At 46.5% G+C, this 26,353-nt stretch overlaps 1 protein-coding gene across 4 annotated transcripts in view; it reads left to right on the forward strand.

Annotated features, from left to right (window-relative positions):
* Positions 1-26,353, forward strand: part of GDPD5 (glycerophosphodiester phosphodiesterase domain containing 5) — a 116,192-nt gene that overhangs the window by 45,533 nt on the left and 44,306 nt on the right. For 3 of the 4 annotated variants that reach the window (XM_066571857.1, XM_066571856.1, XM_066571860.1), the window contains exons 2-3: positions 8,695-8,777; positions 11,374-11,548. In XM_066571857.1, the coding sequence (XP_066427954.1) occupies positions 11,432-11,548 (117 nt within the window). In that variant the 5' untranslated portion in view covers positions 8,695-8,777; positions 11,374-11,431. The remainder of the gene's footprint in view (positions 1-8,694; positions 8,778-11,373; positions 11,549-26,353) is intronic. The other variant, XM_066571859.1, reaches the window with a different exon arrangement.

Below are 26,353 nucleotides of genomic sequence, written 5' to 3' on the forward strand. Positions count from 1 at the left end.
ACCTCCTCAAGTTCTGGCCATGCCTCAGCTAGACCAGGATGCTCCCATGCCAAGGGATGCAGGGGGAATTGGAGGCCTGGCACTGACTACATTGAAGGAGAATGAATGTTCAGATCCAGAGGATCATGGAATGGGGTGGGCTGGAAGAGACCTTAAAACCACCCTTCCTTGAAAACTTTCATGGATTCCTCTTTTCTGTTGAAAATTATTCCTGAAACACGGACAAAGTGCTACATTGCCAGATTTGGAAACAAAAGGCTTGACTCTCCCCCCCCTTCCCAATTATTTCCCTTTTCCCCCTTCCCTATGACAGATTCACCTGGTGATTTGTTGTGCCATTTCCTTCTGCTTTCATACAGCAAAAAGATTTCTCCTATTTTCTGCACCCAGTTATACTTTGCTGGTCTGGAAATCAACATTTTTTCAGGGAAAAAAAACCCCTCCACTTCTCTACCTTTCATTTTCTTTCTTTCCTGGCCAGCTCTTTTCCTGTGGAATTCTGGTTTATCCAGTCTGGATACTGGTGGCTTTAAACCCTGGTGTGCTCATCCAGGGAAGAGCAATTTTAAAGTTAGTTTTCAGCAATGTGTAAGAACCATTCTAGCAAAAAGGAGGGTATTGCTGATGTTCTTTTTGGTTTCCTTTGGGTTTGGGTGAGGGTTTGTTTGTTTGTTTGGGGGTTTTTTGTTTGTTTTATTGGTTGGTTGTTGGTTTGATTATGGTTTTCTTGGTTGGTTGTTGGTTTGATTGTGGTTTTGTTTGTTTGTTTTTGTTTGGTTTTGGTTTGTTTTTGTTTTTTGTTTTATTTGCTTCTAATGCTTATAAATCCTCATCCTGTAATTTCTTGCTGAAATTTCCCACTCGCAGCAATCATTTTTTAGGTGTAAATCTTTCTTGTAATTTGATGAACATCCCAACATTTTTCAGGACCTTTTCACTCTGTTTAAAACAGTGGCAGGAACTGGCTTGGCCAGCAAATTACTGAGTGTGAAGTCAATTATTCAAAGCTCTCAATGTTTTCCTACTTAACCAAAAAATATTGACTCAAGAGCAAGCTCAGTCTGGTTTCTTTGGGATTTATTTCAAATCTTTAATCTTCCCACTTCCATCCCTTCCTCTTTCCAGCTGTACTTGCTGATTAGTCTCTGACAGCAGCCTGGGCTAGAGCTGCTCTTTCTTTGGGGGGAGGTTTATTTGATCTTTTCCCACCCAGCAATAACTCTTGGAGAGCATTCCAGCTGGGCTGGAGGAGGCTGGAGCTCCAGGGAATTGCTGCCTGGGGAGGGAAGGAAAGGTGGGAGAAAGCAAGGAACAGGAACAGAGGCACTTATGCAATCACCCTGTGTTTTGGTAGGAAAATAAGCTGGAAATAAAGATATTTTGGCTAGTGGAAGGAAAAGCTGCTTGTCTCCTACCCAGACAGTAGTTGCTCTCAAGGCAGGATCTTAATCTGATGGGTGAAAACCCAGAGTGGCTTTCTGGAAGCGGGATAAAAGCCATTGAATCCTGGAAATGCTGTGTTCATGTGCAAGTTCCATGGGCTCATCTTCCTGAGAACCTCTTAAATAAATGTGTATGAGACTAATAATAATAGCAGCTTTTCTGTGAGAGTTCTGTGCTCTGGCAAGCTCTTCTGTGCTTCCCTGGGATGTGGCTGCTTTCTGGTCTGTGTTCCAGGGGGAGATGCCTGACCCACCTGGGCAGGGGGTTCTGTCTTCAGAGCAAGTGTAGCCTTAAAAAATTTGCTTTTGTCATGTTTGCTTAGGGCTGGCTCATCAAAAGATGTGCAGGAAGTCTTTTTATTCAATTCTTTGCTTGTGTGGTACTCGAAGATCTGCCCTGAGCAGTGTGCTGGTGCCATGGATGTGTTTTTAGGATGGACAGGGAAGGTCACTGTGGTGAATGGATGTGTCCTTGTGGTCAGTCTCACTGACTGAGGGATGTTTGCATAGCTGGTGTGGAGTGTGTGCTGCTGAGCACCCTGCCCTGCTCCAAATCTCTTAGATATTTGTATTTATTTTTTGCTTCTTCAATGTCACAAAGCTACTTTTAGAAAAATGAACTTCTAAATAGGCCTTTTCCTAGAAAGCTTAGAGTGGTGCAGAGAAGGAGAGAGAAATGCTGTTGCATCCTGGCCTCTGGGCTCCTGTGGGATTTAGCTCCTCCAGATGTTTGGATAAACTGCTCTGGGCTGGGAGCAATTCCTACCAAAGTGCTATGGGTTAATGGACCCTTGGAGGTCTTGCCTTGAGATCATGTTCTCTGGAGCATGAGGCTGAGGTCCATAAATAATGCCCTGGATGAGAGCAGTGTTTTGAGGGATCCCAGATGGAGAGAGCTCTGTGCCAGCATCTCCAGCCCCTAGGCTCATCCTAACCCCCCCATATGGTTTTGGAGACCTTTGATATCAATCCCAGAATAGTTTGAGGGACCTTAAAGCTCTCCCAGTGCCACCCCCTGCCATGGGCAGGGACACTTTCCACTATCCCAGGTTGCTCCAAGTCCCATCCAAGCTTGAACAATTCCAAGATTGGGGCAGCCACAGCTTCTTTGGGCAGCCTATGAGAGAACCTGGCTGTGATGTCTGCAGGTGTCCCTGTTTCATTCTAACCACCATTATTCTGAAAACCCCATTGTGCTGATAATGTGCCAGTCTGGAAGAGTGTCACTGGTGCTGGGAAAAGGGCACCAGGACACAGTGAGTTAATGGTCAGAGAATCAATGCTCATCCTATTAAAAGCTCTCAAAAATGACTGAAAGCACTTGGACTAATAGGCCTTGGGTTTGCATCACTAAATGAGTTTGTGAATCCCTCATGACTGGGCCTTTCCATAAGGAAAACAAGCAAGGAGCTGATGTCACTGGCAGATGGAGGCTTGTTTTTGTGTTTTTTGTTAGAGCAGGACTCTCCAGGCAGAGCTGGAAATGTCTGTGAGCCTCCTCTGCTAACTCTGGGAGTGCCCCTGTGTCTGGAGGGGTGGGTCCCTTCCTGACCTCACCCTCTGTCCCCATCCCTCCTGTGTCAGGGTGACCTTAGCCCACATTTGGAGATGCTTTTTGGAAAGCAAGGAGCATTTCAGACTGATGCAACTCCTTGCCAGGTCAATTGAGAAAATTCCTTTCTCCTGAAAGATTTATGCTGCAGCAAACTGAGTGAAATCCTTTTGTCCTTATTCACATTCTCCTAAAGATCAACACCAGCTTTTGGCAGGATACAGGAATCCCAGTCAGGACAGGCATTCACCTGAGCTGAGTGACTCTGGAATGGGGTTGGGGTTGAAACCGGTCTCTTGTTACCCATTTGTTTCTTTGGATGCGATTTTCCTTTCCCTCATGACAGGGAAGCTCTCCTGTCTGTCTCCTTGCATTGAGCAGAGACTGATTTGTACAGAACTGGAAAAGAACCCAGTAATAACTGGGGTGAGGCTTTAGGAACACGAGGCAAACCTCTGCTTCTTTGGAACAGAAGAGGGATAAAGTGGATGTTAGCCTTCCTCTGGCAGAAATCAAATATCTTGTGTGCCACAGGGGTGGAGGAGGGGGTGGAGAGTGAATACATCTCATTTTCCAATATCATTTTTGTTTCTATGTTTTTCAAGCTATCACAAAGCTGTAGTGGAGGTGATGAAAGGCTGACTTTACTTCTTGAACCTCTCCTGGACTTCATCAGTTACCCCATGGACCTCAAAGCCCACCCAGTTTCACCCCGTGCCCTGGGCAGGGACACCTTCCACTACCCCAGGTTGCTCAGGAAAGCAAAGCAAGTTTTTCTTCTTTATTTATTTAGCTCCTCTGCTACTTGAGAACATTTATTTTCGTGAGTAATGTCTCCTGCAGCCGTATGGAAGGAATCAATCATAGGAAATAAAGAGCTTGTAATCCATTTAACTAGGACTTTCCACCTCTCATTAAGCCAGAAACATTCATGCCTAATTCTCTGGGTAGCAGTTGCACAGCAGATGTGCAGGGTATCGATTGGAAAATGACTCTTGCTGGGTTTGTTTTCCTTTTTCTTCCTTTCCCTCCCTTGCTGTTTCCATTCCAGTGCCTGCAGTGGGTGTGGAGGCACTTGGCTCCGTCTCAGATGAGCCTTCCTGGGGTTGTTGGTGCAGTTTTCTTTCCCTGCTGGCAGGAGCCAGGTTTTCAGTAGGGAATGTGTGGGACAGGCTCCTGCTCCAGCTGCTGGCACCATCCATGGGCAACTGTTGGGGGCTGTGTTTGGAAAGGGAAAACCAGGAGAGGGAGAAATGCTTGTCTGAAGAGCAAGCTGCTTCTCAGGGTGTGCATGTTCAAGCTCAGCTCTGTTTCCACTTAATTTCTCAGCAAAAACCTGCTGGTAATGGGTAAGGCTTGGTGCAGACTTCTGGTTTGCAGCTTGGTGAGGATGGCAAAGCTCCTGGAGTCTGTGGAGAGGAAAAGTGTTCTTTAACTTTTTTCAGTCTTTAAACACTTTTAAATTCCTTGTTGGTGCATGGGTTTTGTTTAGCATCCAGCTGTTGTCTTCTCATTGTTCCTGTGATGGGTTTCCCTGTCTTTTTCTCACCTGGGCTCTGTGGAGCCCTGCTGATTTTTTGTCATCACCCAGACCATACCAACATCAGAGGACATTCTCTGTCTGAGGCTCTTCAGACAGAGGCTGAACATGGGGTCTTTTCCTCAAGACACTCCCTTGCCATCCCTCTTCTCCCAGTTTGGTGCTTTCCTGCCTGTCCCTTTGGGTTTGTGGCTCAGATTCCCTCCACTTTCCTGTCTTCTGCTGAGATCAACAGCCCTGTCAGGCTCCTGGTGGTGTCTCATCTCACCTTAGCTCTTATTTTAGATTTTTAGCTGTTGAACTGCTGGCTTCTTGTGCTGCTCTGAGTGTTTCTGGAATGCTGTCCCAAGGGGACTCCACCTGACATAGACTTGGAGAGGTGGAAGGGTTTGACTGTCTTTGCTAAAAATGTGATTTCACACACTTGGGGCTGCTTCACATTTCTCTTTGCTGCTTCTAAAAGCCAAGAGCCTTATTACAATTAAAGATATGAGAAATTCACAAGTTGTTGCCCATCTCTCCAGCAGCCCCCAGAAGATGAAGCTCTTTTTATACTCAGGTTGTCAGAAATTCTTTGGCAGAGGGGACCTGCAGTGTCCCATGTTTTTCCTCATGTCCCACCTGTGCTTTCCTGCTTGGATTTACTTCAGAACCTGCTCGTGGACTCACCTGGGATTTTTGGATCTGCAGGAGATTTTGGGATTTCAGAGCTGTGCCAACACCTTGACCTGCGGGGTTGGTGCAGAAAGCAGAGATTGTGTTTAATTATTGCTCTGCCAGAAGTTTATACAGGTTTTTCCTGTGCCCTGTTCCTCTTCTTCCACCCTTTCAAAGTTGCAGGCACCCAGTCCTGCCTCACTTTGTGGAAAACATTAAGAAGCTCTGTTGCAGAGGGCGTTAGTCCGTCCTGTGCTTATTTATTTAGGGAGATTAAAGTCTAAGTTTTTCTTTTCTAATCCCTTTGAAGTATTTATCTTTTGAAGTCTGAATTTTCATTAACTGGAAGTGTACAACCCCCAAACTACACGCTGCCCTAGTTTCAAAGCTGTAATTTTTTTTTTTTTATAGAAAACATTTAAGAAAAATAAACAACAGGTCAGACCCACAGGGGCTCCACATCAGCCAGACCCTATTTGGGATGTGTGTGTTTGTGTTATCCCTTCCCACTTTGGAGAATCCAAGTGGCTCTGCAGGCTCTCCCTGGGTTGGGATGTAGCCATGGATTTTTGGGATCTCAGGGATGTTCCCCTCCTGAGTGCTCTGCCAGACCAGCACATGGCCTGTAGACTTTTCTTTCATTTTTTAAATTTGTTTTTCCCTCCACTCTTATTTTCTGTCATTGAGGCAGCAGCACTCAGCTTTAAGGACAAGGCTGTTGTGCTTTCCTGCCTCAGCTCTCATCCAAAATATTCCATATGTCCATGTGCACATGGCAGAGGATACTTTCCTGCAGTTCATCTTTTTTGCTTGTTTGCCACGGGGAAAAAAAAATAGATGCTGACTGAAGTTTTGATATATATCTGGTGCTTTTGTTTGTGCAGTATTATCAGTATAAAAATGAATGTTTTCAGCCTGGAAAAAGTGAGTGGGAAACCTCTGGCCCAACCTGATTTCCAGAGTGGGGAATAACAACGTGTAGGGAAGAATAACCCTGCTGGGTCGTTGCCTGGGCATCCTCCACCCCTAAAATTAATCACCTGAGGCTGTTTTCTGGCTTTGGGGTGTCCCATTCCTGCCTTGAAATGAAATCTTGGATCTTGCAAGCTGAGATGCTTTGGGTTTGTGCCAGCAAAATGTGGAAAATGGTGCTCAGTGTGTGTGTGTGTGTGCATCTCAATTTCCTCCCATGGGAGTGGCCAGAGCAAACAGCCCTCAGTAATAGCTTGTTATTAAACAGATGGGGATATTGACCCTCTTCCATTTCCATTTTCCACATTGGGGAAAGTGAAATTGCATTACTTTGGCTTGGATGAGTCCAGTGTATTAATAAAAAAACGTGTATGAAAACCAATGGAGAGTGCATGCAAATCCCAAGAATTTAGATAATGATTTCAGCCCTGGCTGGGCCATAGAGATTTCTCTTCCATTTTTCTTTTTTTTGTGCACAGAACTGTAGAGTTTGCCTGGAATAGGTTAATTTTTTAGAAAGTATTTAAGGAAAATCAGGATTTTCCAGTATAATTAGGGAAACGACTGACAAGCAGCCTTACAAGCGTATCAATAGGGCTAATTGATTATCAGGCATGTTCTCACCTAATTGGCATAGGGAATTATTTGCTTAACAGGGTTTTAAGCATAATTAGATTGATACAAGTTTCAGTAGAGATAGAGATGTTGAATTTACAGAGATTCTTGATAAACAGTGATCCCAGGAGTCACCAACAAGTGGAAAAACACTTCTTTTAATATGGAAATCAGCAGAATCTGCCAAGGCTCTTTTCAAAATGAGTTAACATAAAAAATTAACCTCAAATACCCCTGTATTTTTTCATGTTTATTTCTATTTGCAAGTGGGGTGAGTTTCCTTGGGCCTGAATTTTGGGAGATGGGAGCCTGTGTGCTCAGGGCTTGCTTTGGTTTTGAGCCTCTCCAGGTGTGGGGGGAGCACCTGCTTCTTCCCCTCGTTCTCCCCAGTTTCTCCTCTCTGGAACCTTGTGGAAGGCCAAGGTTTTCCATTGGATGGGTCTTCCCAGCCATGCCTTGGCAGCTGGAGATCCTGTGGGACACCACAGGTGTCTTCCACATCTGCATGGGTGGTGGGGTTATTGGAGAAAATTGTGTGTCTGCCTCCCTCCAAATGCTCAGTTCTCCTCCGACGTCTCCTGAGGCTTCAGGATTCCATGGGCTGGTGTGGACCTGGCAGTGCTGGGCTCATGGTTGGACTCCATGACCTTAGGAGGCTTCTCCAGCCTTAATGGTGCCATGATTTCATGATTTGTAAGCCTCCATTGAAGCATCCTTGGCTGTGCTTTGGGTTTTGTTTTGGAGGTGCTGATCCAAACCCTCCTGAGCAAACTGTGGTGGGTGTTCGGTGCAGGGCTCTCCATGGTGTGGCTGGAAGGGCAGGAATGCTGCTTGGCTTTTAAAAACCACAGAATATCCTGAGCTGGAAGGGACCCACGCGGATCAGTTCCAACCCCTGGCCCTGCACAGACACCCCAAATCCCACCCTGGGAATCCCTGGGAGCTTCTGGAGTTCTGTGCCCATTCCCTGGGGAGCCTGGGCAGTGCCCAGCACCTCTGGGGAAGAACCTTTCCCTAAATCCAACCTGACCCTGCCCTGGCACAGCTCCAGCTGTTCCCTGGGTCCTGTCTCTGTCCCATAGAGCAGAGATCAGTGCCTGCCCCTCCTCTTCCTCTCATGGGGAAGCTGTACCTGCAGTGAGGTCTCCCCTCAGTCTGCTTGAAGGGGGATCAAAGGGGAGGGCTTGGGCTGCAGCAAGCCTTGGGAAAGGTTGTTGAACCTGCTCCTCTGGAGCTGCATCCCCACTATTTACTCAGAGCACTTCAGGACTTGTGCTGTTGCTCTTCCCCTCACTAAAATGAGGCCACTGAGATGCTTTAGTGATTGGTCTTGATTGCTGCCTTCCCTCTCCAGTCCAGGTTTCTGAATATTGCCCTGAGACTATAGGGATGGAGCAGTTAACCCAGAGAGACAAAAATCAAAAATTTTTAGGCCAGATCTCCCCAGAGAGCTTCACTTTTAAATGTGCAACTCCAATTCTCCCTTCTTTATTTTTTTTTTCCCTCCAAAGCTGTTTGGAAAGGAATAATGTGTAACCAATACCTCCACTTCAGTATCTCAGAAGTGCAGTGTGTGCTAATTAGGCATCCTGAAGCCTTTGGAAAATGCTCCCATTGTATTTCTAGATGGAATCTACCCTGCTCCCCCTTTTTGGACAAGTGAGCTGGTTATTCAGCTCTGAGACGCTCACAGCCATTGGCAGATGATGCATCTTGAAAGTCAAGGTTGAGAGCATGAGTGGGTTTGTGTTTTCTGTTTTATTTCTTTCCTGCCCCCCCCCTCCCTCCCTCCTGGTGCACGTTGCTGGATTTGAATAATTAATGCCTGTTGTCTTGCTTCCTGTTTTCATTTCTGTATGTAATGCTAACCAGCAGTGGGCTGAATCATTCATGGGCTGCTCTCTCCCCCTCGGCAGCTGGAGATGGCATGGGAACAGTGATTGGGAGGTGCTGCAGACTTTCTGCTGCTCCCTGGACTCTGTTTCTGGAAGCAGGAGCAGTAAGTATTGAGCCCATGCTCTTGGCCAAGCCAGGCTCTCTGGGCAGATGGTATCAGTGTGGTTTCTCTCCCTGCAGCTCCTGTTACTGCTCAGGTGTCTGTGTGCATGGAGGGGAGGGTGGCTGCTGGGTTTTGTCCTTTCCCACGTGTTTTGGGCTTTGATGGATCTGGTTGTGATGCTCATGGAGAAGAGGGGAGTGATTTTAGGCTTGTTGGTTGTGCCTCATGCAATTACAATGTATTTAGGAGTGGATTTTTTAAAACTCAGATTTTTTTTTTTTTTTTTTTTTTTTTGGTCATTGTGCTTTTCCTGAGTTTTTGTGGAGAGCAGCCTGGAATTCTGGGCTCCCACAGTGCCTGCCTTTGCAATGAGAGGAACCAGGGTGGGAGCTTCACTTGGTGTCTTAGAGAGCCTTTTCATCTGTCTTTTCCCTTGGGCACTGCCAGGGATCCAGGGACAGCCACAGCTCCTCTGGGCACCCTGTTCCACCCTCCCAGGGAAGGAATTCTCTCCTATCAAAGTGATCAAATGAAATAAAAAAAAAAAAACAGTGAAAGCTTTTGTGGATGGAGCTGGCCTGTCTGCCCTCCTGCCTTGCATGAGTAAAGCAGGAAGAGGTGGAAAGCAGGAGAGATGCTGTTCTTTGGAGAGGAATTAGTGCAGGCTTACTTGGAACAGCTACAGCCTTCTAAGCTTTCAGGGTGGGAATAAGGGCTTTGGCTGGGGAGTTGTTAATGGGCTGTGAGTGATTTTTACATCTTGCACAGAGCCCTCAGCATCTTGTACATCACTCCACAGTTGGAATCTTCAGGGCAGAGAGGGGGGTTTAGCCCAAGAGCTTTAAACAGCATCTCCAGTTTTGCACATCCTCAGTGCCTCTGTGCCATGGTGACAGGTTTTGTGGGGAGGCAGAGGGGGAGGCTCATTTCCTAGGGATGGTCTGGAAGCTGAAGATGGGGAGGCAGCTTGAGCAGGGACTGATGCTGAGCTCTATAAACAGCAAGAGGAGAGGTGGAACCCGGGCACAGGGAGGCGACCCCGACACGAGGCCATAGAGGTGGCACAGCAGCATGGGGGGGACATGAGCAGCAAACAGCTCTGCCAGGCTGGCTGTGCCTGTCCCTCTGTCCTGCCTGTCACCTCCAGGGGACGAGCAGAGCCACGTGGGGAGCTGGGCTGGCCACACATGGACCTGTGGGTTGTGCCCACCTCATGTCAGCGCCCCGAGCAGCACGGGGAGCTCTGCTGAAAGCACAAAGCTGCCTCTGTGTCTGAGGGAGATGAGGGCACAGGGCTCTGGGGACAGCCTGGTGACAGCTCTGGAGCCACAAAAACCTCCTGCCTCTGGGATGCTGAGTCCTGATTAAAGTGTCAGAGCAAGGCTGCCCTGGGCTGTCAGCACAGAGTGTGAACGGACACAGACAGACAGGGGCTGGGAGGGGTGAGCTCTCTGTGTCCCTGCTGACATTTCCAGACTCCAGCACTGTGTCTGCACTGCCTGCAGCATCCCCTGGTGCATCAGCTGGAGTGAAAAATACAGTCAGCCCTGCTTTTGGAGGCTTCCTTCCATGGGATGTGTCAAGGAAAAGCTTTTAGGTGGCTGGTTTATCTCCCTAAGCCCAGCCATGCTTTGTGATGCCAGTGAGGGTGTTGCTGCTCAGCTGTCACAGCTTTGCCCAAGACCTGAGCCCTGCGAATCCCACCTGTAAGGAAGCAAAGTGTTTCCCCTGGAGAGGCTGGATTTACACACCCTGCACACAGCCCTGCACTCTCAGGAAAGGGGGGCAAGCACTGTGCAAGCTCAGCTGCTGCCAAACTCCACTGCCAGCCTGCTAATGATGCACAGAGCAGCAGTATGGGGCTGTGGGTGCACACCTGGGCTGCAGGAAGCTGTGGGAAACCTGTGGTGTGGGATTAAGCACAGCATCCAGCTCTGCATCCTGTGAGTGCTTGAGAGGTTTATAAAGGGAGAGGGTAATAGCTATAGTATACATTTTGTGTATACACACTCTGTATTCCATATTCTTGGGGTTGTCCAGAAGTTTGGTCCTTGCTGGATCCCTTCCAGCTCAGGACAGTCCCTGATTCTGTGATGCCCCTTCTGCAGGAGGCGTGGAAACGTTTATTCCTCGTCTGGGACTGTTTTGCAGGCTCCCTGGGATGCTGACACTAAACTGCTTTAGCTTGGCTCAGCTTCATCTTTGTGGAGGTCTCTGAATCGATTTTCAGATTGTTCTTGCAGCAGCTCTGTTGTTTTACACTTCAGTCATTCATAGGAACCCAATCACCTGGTGCAGATCCTCATCCTGCTGCTTCTGTCCTCACGTGGCTTTCCCTGATGTACACTTTGCATTTGGTGGTGTGGGAGAAGCTGCAGGAGGAAACAAAACTTGCAAACTAATTAAACTTCTTGGTCTTGTTGAGTAATGAGTGGGAGATGTTGGCAGGGCTGGGAACAGATCTGATTCTCATCCCTGCTCTCAGTAGCCAGAGGACATGGTTTATTATTAAATTGCTTGTTAACATATTGAAATATCGCTGGGGATTTTAATTTCCTTTTTTTTTGTTGTTGTTGTTTTCTCTGCTTTGCCCCAGGGCGCTCCCAGGAGCTGATGGATTAGTGGCAGCTGGCTCTGGAGGGGCTGGAAGGAGCATGGTTAAACACCAACCCCTGCAGTACTACGAGCCCCAGCTATGTCTGTCCTGTCTGACCGGGATCTACGGCTGCCGCTGGAAACGGTACCAGCGGTCACATGATGACACCACCAAGGTGAGCAGGGGACAGCCGCTGCTGCCACCCCTTCCCTCTCATGCTGGCTTGTAGCTCTTGGTTGGAAGGATGAAAGATTTGGGTTTTTTCCTTATTTATTGGCTTGGATGTTTGATGGGAGCTGTTGACCATGGCATGAGGCTGTCCCCATATGATTGATGTAGAGATGGGGACAGTGAGGTTGGTCATGGGGCTCCAGGGGATTGAAAGTGCCCAAATCTGTTTATATTGTGCTAAAGGGGAACACTTTCCTTGTGGTTTTTTACTCCTGCTGGTGCTTGCAGCACCCTTGGCTGGTTATGTAAATTGTGTTTCTGCAGAATCCCTGCCTTCGTGGTGTAGTTGCAGTGGGTCCAGAAGGGACTTAGTGATGTTGGAGGTCTTTTTCAACCCTTATGATCTTGTTCTTGTGTGTGACAGTGAGTTTGTAGGTAGGGGAAAAGGGCGCCCAGAGCAGCTATGGCTGGCCCTGGATCCTTGGAAGTGTCCAAGGCCAGGCTGGACAGGGCTTGGAGCAGCCTGGGACAGTGGAAGGTGTCCCTGCCCATGGCAGGGGTGGCACTGGATGATCTTTAAGGTCCCTTCCAGCCCAAACCCTTCTGGGGTTCAATGGAAGGCAACAGAAGGTGAGAGCAAGCTGGGGGTAAGTGGAAAAGCTGTTGGAGGTGACTCTTCCCTCCCCTGGATAAATACAGATTGTAGGAGCTCTGCCAGAGGTCATCCAGGCTCAACTTGCCCCTCCCCTTTTGTTATGGGCTGGGAGATGAGGTCTTGTGATGTGTTGATAAGAAAAGTGTGAAAACATTGCTGTCAAAAGCACCCTGTTACATCATCTGGGTAAAGATTTTGTTTTTCTGTTCTCCTGTGGTCCCATGTTGCCTGGGATGGCTTTTTAAAGTGTGCTTACAAGTTAAATTTGGGGCTTTTTTCCTTCTTAAATCCTATTTCATTTGGAAGTGCTCCCAGGGGACCCTTTGGTTGCCTTGTGAATGCTTAATTTCGCTCTCCTATCGCTTGGCTCCTCTGTTCTGTTTTTAAGCCTATAACCAGGGATCTTCTTGGCTCTGGAGTGCTTTTCCCCTTGGAAAAGCAGCTGTGAGGGAGCAAACAGGGCTGTGTGGCAGATCCTGTGCCAGAAATGCTCCTGGTTGTGAATTGCAGCCGTTGTTGGTGGCGCAGCTTGGCCAGGAGCTCCCCTGTGGATTGGAAAGTCACGCCTTGAGTTTGTGCAGACTAAAAACAAATTTCCTTTTGCAAAGTAGGAATGTTGATGCTGTTTTCCCTCTGCTTTCAGCTTGGTCTGGGTGACCACTTCAAGCCAGCAGAATATTGTAGTTCTTAGCAAAAAAATTACAGAAAAGTTGCCACAAATTTTTCAGTGAAATCTGCCTCTGCTTGTGTTACCAAAAAATATCAGTGGCAGCTTTCCAAGTCTGCTTGGGATTTCCATTGCCTTTTGCTAGTGCTGGAAAGGAATTCATTGTGTTTAAAGGTAGCTGATCCAGGCTTTAAAATATGTTCAGTCTGAGCTGGTCTTTTTAAAGTCTTTGTGAGGCCTCAACTTTCACTTTGGTAAAAGAGAGATGGAGACAGCAGCAGGAGTAGGAGAAGAAAGCCTAAAATGAGCTGCAGGGTGTGTTATCTGCTTTCTTGTTAAAACATCAAACTCCCCAGAATAAAAGGCTTTCATCCAAATTTGGATCACGACCCAACTCGCCTCCATGATATCTTCAGCTGATGCCTGTGAATGTTTGCTGTCTGAATTGTGCTGCACCTCAACAGCCAGAATTTTAATGATTCCTCTCTTTTTCCTTCAAATGTATGTACATCAAGCTTCCTACTCCACGTTAAAAAATTACATGAAAATGAGAATTTTAATTGGACACCTGAGTTCTAGGGATATTTTTGAGAGGTAGCTTGCTGGAATTTTCATTATCCTTTGCTTTTCTCTGACCTTTGTGAATGAAGAGAGGGGCTGGAGGCACACAACCAATATACTCTGATCTCCTTTTAAAATTTTGAACATTTGCAAAATTCCTTTTTTCTATTGTGGGCCCTCAGCTTTAATGGCAAGATCCTCTTACACTTTTTTAAATGTTTTTTTAAATGAAAGACACATGAAGGTGGAGAAATGGTCTTGCTGAGATTCAGATCATTATAATCTCTGTAGCTGGTGTGAGGAAGGAATTTCTGATCTAACCACAGCTTGTTCATCACATATTCAACCAAGGATATGATGAAGTCAGTGCATGGAAGCTCTTTTTTTTTTTAATTATTGCTCCCAAACCTCTGTTGTTTGTACACAGCAATTATCATCCTGGTGGATGATATTGGGAGAGGGGACAAAAATTCCCTCCCAAAGGAAATAGCAATGATAATTTTTTAATCTATCCGGTAAAAAGAAGCCACTTTTATTGACTGGCTGGGCTGAGCTATCAAACATGGTCTTTCTCTCTAACACAAATCTCCTAATCCTCTTCTTAATTGCAAGTTGTCTGAACTGTGAGGATGTGGGAGGGGAAATATCCAGTAAAGCCTCTCCCTACCTTTATCTGCTGCTGCTCATGTAGCTGCAGATCTATAAATGATATATCAACCCCTTCCTTCCTATGAATTGGGCAGTCCCTGTCAGGATTTATGCCCTTCAAGTGAAATGTGTGTGATTCCAGATAGTCCATTTGCTTAAATGCATCACATGACCTCCAGCTGAGGCTTCTGATGGCTTTTTGGGGTCCTTTTGTGCAGAGATAAGTGAAGAGCTGTGATCCATCAGCATAATGAATTGCAGGGCTGTGTCTGGGCTGTGTGTATTAATTCACTCTCTGGTGAAATGCTCTTGTAATTCCCGCTTGGCCAGAGCTGTGAAATGACCTGAACAGATGATCTAAGCCACGGGCTTTGGAGCTGGGACTTTGTCAGGGCTGATTCCCAAATGGCCAGAGGTCACTGGTCACAGAAATTGCTTGCTTTGCTGCAGTCTGCTATTAGAGGATGGCTTCATTTGCCCTTTTCCGTGAGTTTTTCAATTTGTGAGGGTTTCAGACCACAGGCCTGAAGGCACAGGAGCTCTTGAGGGAGAGGGGCTCTTTCAAGGTTGTTTGATTTGAGGCTGGGCACTGAAGCATTGGATGTGAGCAGTGACTCAGAGCTGAGTCCCCATGAATGGATGTGTCCAATCATGTTGGCTTGACAGGCTAAATGCAGGGAAATCCAGTCGTCCCCTCAAATATCAATGTGTTTTTTCCTTATTTTTCCTGAGGGTGCCCCCCTCATTAGAGGGGTCTGGACTAGATGATCTTTAAAGGTCTTTTTCAACTCAAACTATTCTATGATTCTATTTTTTTTTCTCCATGATGCTTGGAAATGAAAGCAAAACCAGGCTGTGTTTAGGGTTTTCTGCATCACTTAAACATCTTGTAAAATTCACCTTTGAGCCCTTTACTTTACAGGGAGGCTGTGAGAGGTGGATGATTGTCCAGGGAAACTGTGACAGCTGAGCCAGGCAGGAATTGCATTTGCTTTGTGTGGTGCCTTCAGACCAGACTTGGCAGGGTGTTACTGGTTTTAACTGGGAATAGCATATTTTGGCCTTCATGAAGGAGCAAGACCTCTGTCAGACAGGGCAGGATCCTGTGGAGGACTGGCAAGGAGCAGAGAGAGATGCTTCAGCCTCAGGAACTGGGATTAACCTGCCAGGACCTTGCTTCAGTTTGATTTCCACACCCTCCTAGAAAGGTTGGGGTGAACCAGCTTGCTCTGTGTCAAAAAGGTTCCCCATTTCAGCAAAGCTGCTTTGAAGGATGGGAAATCCCAAGTCCTGGAAACCCCCAAAAGCCACAGGGTTAGAGCCTAATCTTGTGGTGCACCCTAAATATTGTCAGGGGGAGGATGTGTGACTGATGCTGAATTTGTGGTGCAGAATGCCAGTGGGGGAGAGTCTGCAAAACCCATTGACTGTGGGGCCTGGGCTGGGATTATGGGCTCAGACTGGGTGATTAACATGCCCTGGGATTTCTAAAGCTTTAGAGGTGTCAAAGGTTTTTCCTGCACAGCATCTGCAAAACGTGGCTTTGGGCTCTGAACAGCCAGCTCTGAACTGAGCTGCAGCTGGAAAAAGGGGGAAGAAAAGGGGGGCAAGGAGGGGTTTTTGGGCCCTTAGAGCCAGCCATATGTTTTTACAGGGATTTCTTCCCCCTGGACACCTGGGTACAGCAATGCTCCTCCACTCCAAGGTGCAGCCACTCTCATAACATCTTGACTGGTGCTTGACTGATGCTCAATCAACTCCTGGTTTAACTCATATGGGAAAGCCTTTCCAGACTCTCCCTGTGAGTTCCCTGTACTGGTTTTGACTGGGATACAGTTAATTTTCTGCACAGCAGCTGCTGTGGTGCCAGATTTTGGGCTTGTGACTGAAACAATCTTACAGCTATTGCTGGAGATTTTTTACACAGCATCAAGGTACAATATTTTCTGAATTCCCTCCAAGAAGGGGAAAAAATTGAAGTGATTTTTCTGCTTGTTTTCCTAGACAAATGTTCTTCCTCTCAGCTGTGTAGTTGTTGTTATAGTTGGAGTTATACAATAGAATTATGTAACTCCCTTTTCCAAAGAGGCAATGGGAACCTGTGATCCTGTTAATCCCAGGTTAATTCATTGTGTTGGTCTTTACTCAGACATTTAGTCCTTTCCCATGTGTGGAGCCATGAGTGTGAATTTTGAGGAGAGAAAATGAGAGAAGTGAAATGGCATTGACATCATGGAAGTTTGACTTGTGGGAGTCTGGATGTCAGAAGTTCTCTCTCTGATCTTGACAGAATAGTGAAAAATTGTGGCCCTTTTCCAGAGGAGCCTTGATTTTCCTCACCCAGAGGGAAGTGAATGTGACCTTGCTGCCCTTGAGCTGGACTCCAGTGATTTACTTTACATTTGGGATTGAATTTGCCAGTCTCCTACTTCACCAACTCTGCTTTTCCAGCCTCTCTCGTGAATTCCCAGGTGTTCTGGAATAGATCCCAGCACTGTTGGGCTGTGACAGAGCAGAAAATGTTGGAGAGCAACTTTGCAGTGTGTCCTTACTGGGTTGTGGATGCACTGGGAGGGTGCAAGGGCCAATGGAAAAGGCTTTTTATCATCCTTTCTTTTCTTCATATCCAAGTTGAAGGTGTTTTTTTCTGTCTCTCATAAAAGTAGACTTTGTGGAAGTGCCTCAAGGATGCTTGTGGCTCCAAAATGACCACAAAAATTAACTAGATAAGAAGGAAACCTGGCCCCAGTGGGAGTAAATGAATGAAATGGAAGGAATAGGAAGGAGCAGGGTTAGTTTGTGGTGATGATCCTTGAGAAAGGTGGAAGAGGGTGGAAAGCTGGAATTTGGGGAAGGAACCAGTCTGGGAGTAGATCATAGAATGGCTTGGGTTGAGAAGGACCTTAAAGACCACCTAATTCCACCTTCCACCATTCCAGGTTGCTCCAAGCCCCATCCACCCTGGCCTTGGGCACTTCCAGGGATCCAGGGGCAGCCACAGCTGCTCTGTGCCAGTGCCTGCCCACCCTCACAGGGAACAATTCCTAATTCCCAACATCCCATCTAACCCTGCCCCTCTGTCAGTTTAAAGCCATTCTCCTCTGTCCTGTTCTTCCAGGCCCTTGCCAAATGCCCCTCTCTGAAATAATGGTCAGCAGGGAAGGGAACAACCTGAAATCTGTGGGGTGTGGCTTTCCTGGCATTGGTCATAGGGCATTTCAGTCATCTGCCAGGCTGTTGTTTTGGAGAGGATTCTGCTGCCTGGGAAGTCTGGGTGGGGATCCAAAGTGCTGGGGTTCCAGGAATGCTTGTGGTTTTAGGAATTGGGAACCTCTGTGCTGCTGACACATCTTATTAACAAAATTGATTAGCAAAGCTGAAAACTATAATGACTCTTTGTTGGCTGTGAAGCTGATCTGTGATTTTTGTTTGCTGTCTTGTGTGTTCCTCTGGGAAAGGAAACTTGGATTTAGGAGTGTTTGGTTGCAGATTTAAACTTTTTCTCCAGGTTGTTTCCAGAAGAAGCGCGGCCTAGCTCCAGAATGGGATTTCAAGGGTATAACCAGCAATGGCTAGAGGTTTTAATTGTTTTTTGGTTGCTTCTCTTTGTACTCATCTCAACCTTGAAAATTATTCTAATTTTTTTTGCCTTTGTGCCATGTCTACAGTGAGGTGTTAAAAGCAAAGCTGGTGAACTAGTCTGGACCCATAATTTCCTCTTGATGTGCAGTTCTGAGCCTTTATTTGGCAGATACTTATTTGCAGATGATGTCAGCAAGCACTTGAGAGTCAATTGACTTCAGTGAAGTCAAATGAGGCCCTTTTGCAGGGAGAATTATGGAACAAAAAAAAAAAAAAAGAAACAACCGAGGCTTTGTTTGAAGTGTGCACTTGCAGCCTGTGACTCCTAGAAACTGAATCAACTTCCTTGTGAGCTCTCCTGAAGCTGGCTGTAAAGTCAAGGTTGACTTTTGGGTGACAAAAAGCAGTGCCAGTGACCAGCAAGTGGAGTTTGGTGGTTGTTCAGATAATGCTGCCTGTGCCAAAGATGGCCCTGGGTCCAAGGAGAGCAGCTCTTATGTCCTTGCCCATCAGTTGGGGGTGTCTGAGGCTGCTGGGCAGGCACCAGGCTCTTGATTCTAAGGTGATGGGAACAGCAGAAGGCTGGAGACTTTAACATCCCCTTTATGCCAAAGTGTCCTTGCTGGACTCAAATTCCCAACCAAGCTGCATGCTTAGCAAAGGGAGAGAAAAGAGACCCCAATCCTTGTCCCTTTCAGCAGAAACCGACCCTTCTCTTGATTGTAATCAAGAAGAGACCTCAAAGATGAGGTAATTCCAACCTTCCCCTATCCCAGGTTGCTCCAAGCCCCATCCAGCCTGGCCTTGGACACTTCCAGAGATCCAGGGGCAGCCACAGCTGCTCTGGGCACCCTGTGCCAGGGCCTGCCCACCCTCCCAGGGAACAATTCCTTCCCAATGTCCCATCTGATGGTGCTTGGGGGGAGAGATGGGTGTTTTTGGTGTTGATATGTTGGCTCTTTGCTCCTTTCACCACAAAGCTCTTTCATTCTTGCTCACTGCTGTCCCTTCACGTTTGACATTTTCTCACGTGACTTTTTGTAGCCTTTCTGGAAAAACAAACCTGGTTCCTGTAATTCAGAGCTGCTGTGGTGCCATGTCTGGTTTGTCACCACTCAAACCACCCCACATCCTGACAAACCAGCCCTCTGTGGTGGCTGTGCCTCCTTGTCTGGGTCTGTTCCTTCCCCAGCACGCTCAAGTTGTGTCAGAAGTGGGGGTGTAGCTGAGCAGTATCTGGAAAGGAACTCTCATTTCACTGCCTTTTTTTCCCCTTGAGGTTGATGCAGATTTACTCTGTGTGTGTTTGCAGGATTTAGTAGCTGTGTGCTCAAACCTGACCAAATTATTTTGCTGCTGCCATCAGGGATTCCTGCTTCTCCAGCCAGAAGGGAGGGATAAACAGTACAAGGCAAAGTGGAACCTATGATGGACCAGTGTCTGTCATGTGCTGGGCTTGAAATATGAAAGTTTTTGTGTGATGAGCCAGCTCCAGCATTTAAATTTACTCCCAGGATGGCTTATTGTTTATTTTCTTTCCCCAATGCTTCACCCTTGAGATTTAAAAAAGAGTAATGAGTAAATGAGCCAAGCTTCTGCCCGCTCTCCAGAGAGATGCTGGCTTTGGACACTCAGCTGCTGCTGGGCTTTGTGGCTTCATTTGGTTTCCCTCTGGCAGTGCACTGAACCCATTTAAATGTCTCTTTGGGAAAAATAGGTAAATCCCTTCCATATGTCAAGTATTAGAAAAAATACATGATTTCTTTGACTTGCACAAAGCATCCCCTTGTCTGGCAGATACAGGAACAAGTGCAGCCTTGTTTCTGGGAAGACAAGCCCTAACCTCATGCTGGTAAATCTGACATGTCCACTGTTTCAGGCAGTCTCTGTTGGTGTCAGCTGTGCCTGTGGAAGCTGGGGAAGACCCCGATTTTATCAATTTTCCCCTTGAAAGAGAGAGGCACTTCAGTTTTGCCTTGCTCTTAATTTTTTTTTTTTTTATTTTAGGCCTTCAGGTCACTGGGTTGCCTTTGGCACATTGGCCTATTCAGTAGCTTTTGTCACCAGATGTGTCTTTGCCCTCTGGACCATCCTGGGGGATAAATAAGGCTGTGTTGGGATGGGACAGCACTTTGTGGAGCAAACTGTGAGCACTCAGGACTTGCCAGCTGGGTCACAGTCGAGGTCATGCTGCCCCACATCCTGTCTGTGCTGGTCAGGGATGGGCTTTGGGAGGAGCAGGGGATCAGCCTGCCCTGCTCTGGGCTCCTTCCTGCTCCCTCCTGCCTTGTGGCCATCTGGGCTTGAATGCAGATGGGATTTTGGGAAGAAATTGTTCCCTGTGAGGGTGGGCAGGCCCTGGCACAGGGTGCCCAGAGCAGCTGTGGCTGCCCCTGGATCCCTGGCAGTGCCCAAGGCCAGGCTGGACGGGGCTTGGAGCAGCCTGGGACAGTGGAAGGTGTCCCTGCCATGGCAGGGGGTGTCTCTGGGTGATCTTAAAGGTCACTTCCAACCCAGCCCAGTGTGGGATTCTGTGAAAAAGGATTCTGGGAAAACATAAGACACAACCTAGGAAAGAGGAAGGGAAGGTGAAGGGCAAGGAAATAAAACAGTGCAGTGGTTGCATCCAATCTGATCCAGTATTTGTCTCTTCTTCTTGATTTTAATTAACTGATGTCCATCAGCTCCCCTGAAGAGTGACTGGAGAAGCCTTTCAAGTGTAATAGATAAAACTTGACAAGAATCTTAATTGGAGAAAGAGAAATTTTCTAGTGAGACTGCTTTGGGTGGACACACGGACTTCTTAGAGAGATAAAAAGGAATTGCAGTTATTCCTGAGCACACTCTCTCTGAGAAATGGAGAATTGGAGGTGGTCCCAGGGACCTCCTTCCATGCATTGTATTTTCACAAACTTTTTCATTTAGGATGTTGTTCAGCTGCTCTGAGTCTTTTGTAGGACTCAGGCAGAGCTTACCTGCTTGGGAGTAGAAACTAATTCAGGATCATTACCTTTTGGCTGTTGCTGCATAAAGATTTTTTTGTTTGTTGATTGTTTTTTGTTTTGTGATGAACTGGCCCCAGGTGGATAAGTAAAAAATTGCTTTTCCTGCCTTCTTTGAGTTGGACAGCTTATGATTGTGGAACGTGGGAATTCATTTGAAAGAAAAGTGGCTCTGAAGTTACAGTTAATTTTCACCACCAGCAGCTGTTGAAAACTGAGATTTCCACTACTTCAAACTTTATTACTGCTCTTGTGATAGGAGGATTTAGGGATGGGGCCAATCTGCCCTCTGCAAATATATTAAATCAAATATATTGGGAGGTGGCTTGGTGTGTTGTATGAAAGGAAACTGAGAAAGTCAAATAAAAGAAATCTTCTGCTCAGCCTGGGCTGATATGGCAAACAAAAAATTTAAAGCAACCTCTGCTTTTATTTTGGCATCTTTGTACCAGTTTCACTGGGATGAGCCCACAGGGCTGAATAAGGAATGGCTGGAAAATTAATTTCCTTGGGATTGAAGATAAATTCTGCTCACAGTTGTCTTTTAGTTACTTAGTGCAGCTGGAGTGAGCCTCTTGTTGTGCTTCAGGGTTTTAATTGTCTTCAGTGGGAATAATTAATTAATTGGTGTAAGTGAGGTATTTACTTTCACAAGTTTCAGATTTGCAACAGTTCTTAATTACAAAGCAATATCTGAAGGGGCTTCAAGAGAGCTGGAGGGGGACTAAGGATAAGGGATGGAGGGACAGACACAGGGAATGGCTCCCAGTGCCAGAGGAAACAGATGGGATTTTGGGGAGGAATTCTTGGCTGTGAGGGCGGGGTGCCCAGATTAGAAATTAGGATTAGAAATTGTGTAAATAACTGTTATAGGAGCCAATCAATCACCTATAAAAAGGTCAGCCCTGCTCAGGTGCCACTTGGAAAATTATCCAGAGCCTGGGTTTGAAGGCAAAGCAGCTCAAGCTGCAGAGAACACCCTGGCACCCCCAAATTAGCTGGGATTCCTGGTGGCATCAGCCCCAGGGCCACACAACTCACCTCCAAAGCAGCACACAGTGTTGGTGCTGTCAGGAGGCCTCAGGTACCAGGGAGCAGGATGATCCCAGGCGTTCAGAATTCCTCAGTGGTGACACCAGCAAGGTCTCTTCCATCCCAGTCCATTCTGTGGTTCTATGGAATGCCAGTCTCCAGGTGTTTGGGGGTTTTTCTTTATATTTTCCTCTTGCTCTCATTTTTCCCCTCACCTCCTCTCCTGGCTCCACCTCAGACCTGCTGCCAGAGCAGCCCAAAATGAGCTGCATTGGGGGGAACTGGCAGGAGAAGGAACTGGGAGCTCTTTTCTGGCCCTGGCTCTGTTGTACATCCTTGCAGAAGCCCCTTCCTGAGGGGGCATGTGCAGTCAGCAGGGCTCTCAGTCTCATTTCCAGCTAGATCAGAGCTGGTTCTGTGGGGTCAGAGCAGCTAATGAGGGGTATTTCCCTTGGGATTCTGTGCCAGCACTCCATCCTTGGAGATGAATGTGTGCTGGGAAAAGGGAGTTGTTATTCAACTGTGTGACATGGCAGCCTGGATAGCTCCTGATAGCATCATAATTCAGGCAGCACAGCAGTCAGAGGAGCTTTGCCTTTCCTCTCCCCACTTCTGGAATGTGGGCAGAGCTGATGCAATGCATTTGTTGGGATTTCAGCCCCCCAAGTGCTGCTTTGGGTGTAGGATGATGCTCTTAATTCAACAGCCCACATGCTGAACTGTCACCACTTCTGGGGTGAAATAAACCCAAATGTTTGCATTTGGTGGTTCCTTTCAAACCAGGTTCCTTATTCAGTTTTCTGTATGGGTTTGGGATTTGCCATTGTGTGCTGGTTTTTGTAATATTTAGAATTCCTCTGGGCTTGTTTTTATTTTTTAATTTTACTAAAAGCCCTGAATGATGGATAGGATGAGATGAATCAACCACAGGCTTGGTCTGGCCCTTACCTCACCAATCTTTGGCTTTAAAGGTGTCAATTCAATGCTTCTTTTTCATGTCAGTGAAGTGGCATTTGACACTTTCAGTCCCTTTCCATTGAATAAAGAGGCTCCAAAAGAGCTGGAGAGGAACTTGGGACAAGGGACAGGACACAGGGAATGGCTTCAGACTGCCAGAGAGCAGGGACTTTGGGGATTTTGGGCAGGAATTGTTCCCTGGGAGGGTGCTGAGGCCCTGGCACAGGGTGCCCAGAGCAGCTGTGGCTGCCCCTGGATCCCTGGAATGCCCAAGGCCAGGGTGGATGGGGCTTGGAGCAGCCTGGGACAGTGGATGGAAGGTGTCCCTGCTCATTTCTGGAGAGGTTGACCTGGATGAGCTTTAAAAGGTCCCCTACAACCTCCAGCTCTTGTATGATTCTGTTATTCTCACTCCTTTTTCTAGAAAATCCTGCAAAAGTCAGCAATACACTTTTTTTCTCTTGGGAACAAAACTTTCCTGGGCTGGACTTGTTCCCTCAAAGCAGATCTGTGTGAGAGCATGAAAGCAGCTGGGGAAAAGTGATGGAGAAATGACCCAGGCCACACAGAGCTGTCAGGATGGTTTAAGGAATTAAATCAGCTGCCGACTGCTGCTCAAAAATTATATTTTGCAACAGGGTTAACATTTAGGGGTTCTTTACCCTCTGTGTCTGGGTGTGATTCATGACTTCATACACTGCCTGTGCTCCCAAATTGTTTTCCTTATCAATTCCCACTTGTTCTCCAGGCTGTCACTCCATGGGAGCTGCCCACAGGGGCATCCCAAGGGAGCGCATTTGCCTCTGGGGCTGCCTGCAGTGATGGATGGGCTCACCTGGAGCCAGGTGCTGCCTGGAAATGCTCCTGTCACTGCCAGACCTGATGGATGGGGCAGCCTGGCACTGCAGGGGGTGGCCTTTGTGCAACAAAATGCAAATAATGCAAATAATGAGTGTGAAAGGGTCATTCTGACTGTACCAAACCAGCACCAGCAGTGCCACAAATACTCACAAGCGCTGCACAACACATTGCAGCCATACAAGCTGGGGCACTAAGGGAACAACTCACAAAATCCCAAGATTTTGCAAAATTTTCCCAAAATCCTAAGTGTATCAAAAGATAAACTTGAAAGAGCCATTGGGGCTCAAACAAAAACTATTTAAAAACCTCCTCGCTGCTTTACAAGTAGAGCCTATGAGAAGGCCATGTTTTAACTACAAAAAACCTGGTCATTTTTAAAAAGAGTGTTATTATAAAGTAGCAAAAGTGCAAAATTACCTAATATTTACTGTCAGTGGAAAAAAAAATTATACAAACCACTGTCAGTGTGGAGGCTGGAGGGAATTTCTGGTTGTCTTTCTGAGCCCTTTTTGGGCTTGAGATGCTCTTGGATCTGTTTTATTCTCAAGGCTTGCACCCCTTCTAATTATTGAGGGCTTGCCAAGCACTAGAGGACAGCTTTGGAAATGAAGAGTTGTCTCCTCCTTTTTTCTGCCATATCTCCAAATGGGAATAATCATTTTACCCCTGAGATGCTGCTCTTACCTGTGCTCTGTAAATGGACCCCAGCACCAAGCTGGATATTGCACCCCAGGGGGAATCTGGGAAGCATCTGCTGCTGCTGGCACATTAAGTGGTTATGAGCACTAAAACAGCTTTATGAGAAGCCAGCACTCAGCTTCTTATTAGTCCAGTGCCTCTGTGGCTTGAAAACAAATTAAATTTGAGATTTTCCACACTTGCAACCAATGTTTAAAGCTATTAGAGAGGTAAAAAGCTGAAATGGCTCTAAAGCATCCATTAAAATTTTACCACCGGTTGAAGGGTTTTTCAGAGGTGGCAAGAAGGATTTTTAAAGCTGCTGCTGGGCTTGCCTTCTTTGGAAGCCTGCAGTGGATGTGGTCCAGGAGGAATTTCTGCAAGCCCTGGTGCTGAAATGCTCCCTGGGGATGGCCATGGGTGGGGGGACAGTGCCTTTGAAGCCTCCAGGGTGTCTGAGGGCACAAAAAGCAAGAGGAGGAAAGGAAACGCAAGGAAACTCTCCAGTTTCTCCACTTCTGCATTGCTTCCAACAGCACAGGCTTGTTCAACAGCTAATCTTGCCCTGAGTGAACTTTTTTCTTCCTTTTCTTGGCAGTGAAATGATTCATGTTGCTTTGTGGTTTTTATTTAATTGGTGCCTCTTTCCCTCCCTTTTTAACCTGTTCTGATTTTCTTCCTCTTTCTGTGATCTCCTTTCTTCTATTTGCTTGAAAGGAGAGAAATAGCCAAAAATCTCTTTCCTCAGAGCTGCAGTACCACCAGACTGCTCAAAGGCTTTAAATTCAAATATTTCATGTGCACCAGAGCTGGCTCAGGACAAGGAGTTCTTGTCCTCTTGTTCCTGATGATGCTGATTTAAAGACAACACCAGACTAAGAAAGAGATTTTATTTTGCCCTGCTTTGAGATGGATAAAGAAAAGATCTGGGTAAATTTCATGGTGCTTCTCAGAATCAGGCAGTGTTCCTTCTGCTATTCATGTTTTTATATATTTTTTGTTTTCCTATTTTGCTTTTTCAGGACTGACTTCCTCAGAGGCTGCTGGGTGTTAAAGTTGGGTGGGAACTCCTGGTGGAGAACAGAAAATGAAAATTTCAGATATAATTGTTTCCTCTGGATGTGCTTTGTCCTCCTTGTTGGAACAAGTTATAGCTTGAGGAATCCCTTCAGAATCAGGAAATGCATTAAATGCCACCCAGTTACCTCTGGAAAGTCATTTCCCAGGTGGAAATTTGATATTTTCTGAATTATGGTGCCTTTCTGATGGAGGTCTTGATCTTGGCAGGCTCCACCTTCTACAAACACCTCAAAAGATCACCAGGAAGGAGTTAGTAAGGGGAGAAAAAACGAATATGTGGACATACTTCGGGGAAAAATCATTCAGTTCATGCACTGCCCAATTTTTGGACTCTTGCCTTGCTTGTAGGGTTGGGATGAAATACTTTTTGCAGTGGTGGAAAAGAGGCTTTGAGTTTAATAATTCATGTATGGACATCTTGAGCTTTGTTTAATCACTTTTGTCTGTCATCACAGCACTGGCTTGAAATAGGATTAGGGTTTGTTTTCCTTGGCTTCCCAAAATTTTGCTTAAGGAGGACTTCACCTCTATCATTAAGCCATGTTTACTATGTAGGGACACTGACACTGGTGAGGAATGCTTGTGAAATAAATCATGTGCTCCCTGTGTGTTCGGCTGCTGCTTTTTATTTGTTAGGACTTTCTGCAGTGGATTTGCTTTCATATAATTTGGTGGGAGGAGGGTGATTTAAATATGAATTTGATTATTTCCAGTGGTAGGAAAGGAGCCCTCTGTAGCTGTGTGCTGTCACTGCTGCCTGCAAAATTGCAGCTATTTATCCTCCTTGGGGTCCTGTTGCAGTCAAATTCCAGATGTCAGAGTTTGCTGGGGTTTAAAAATGATTTTAATTTTCTCAGAGGTCTGGAGAGGGTGTCAGGATTGATTTGCTGTCTGTGAACAGAGGCTTTGGTTTTGTGGCCTCTCTGAGTGTGAAAGACAAACTCAGGGTTACTGTTTTATCTCTTCAGAGGCTTTGTGTATATGGAAAACCAACTTGTCCAGATCAGTCTCCTCTTGGAAAAGCTGCTTTTCATGTAGGGACAATGAGAAGGTTGGTGGGGAAAATGGGATGGGTTGGATTATCCT

The sequence above is a fragment of the Molothrus aeneus genome, chromosome 2 (genome assembly GCF_037042795.1).
Source record: "Molothrus aeneus isolate 106 chromosome 2, BPBGC_Maene_1.0, whole genome shotgun sequence".
In the NCBI taxonomy this organism is placed as follows: domain Eukaryota; kingdom Metazoa; phylum Chordata; class Aves; order Passeriformes; family Icteridae; genus Molothrus; species Molothrus aeneus.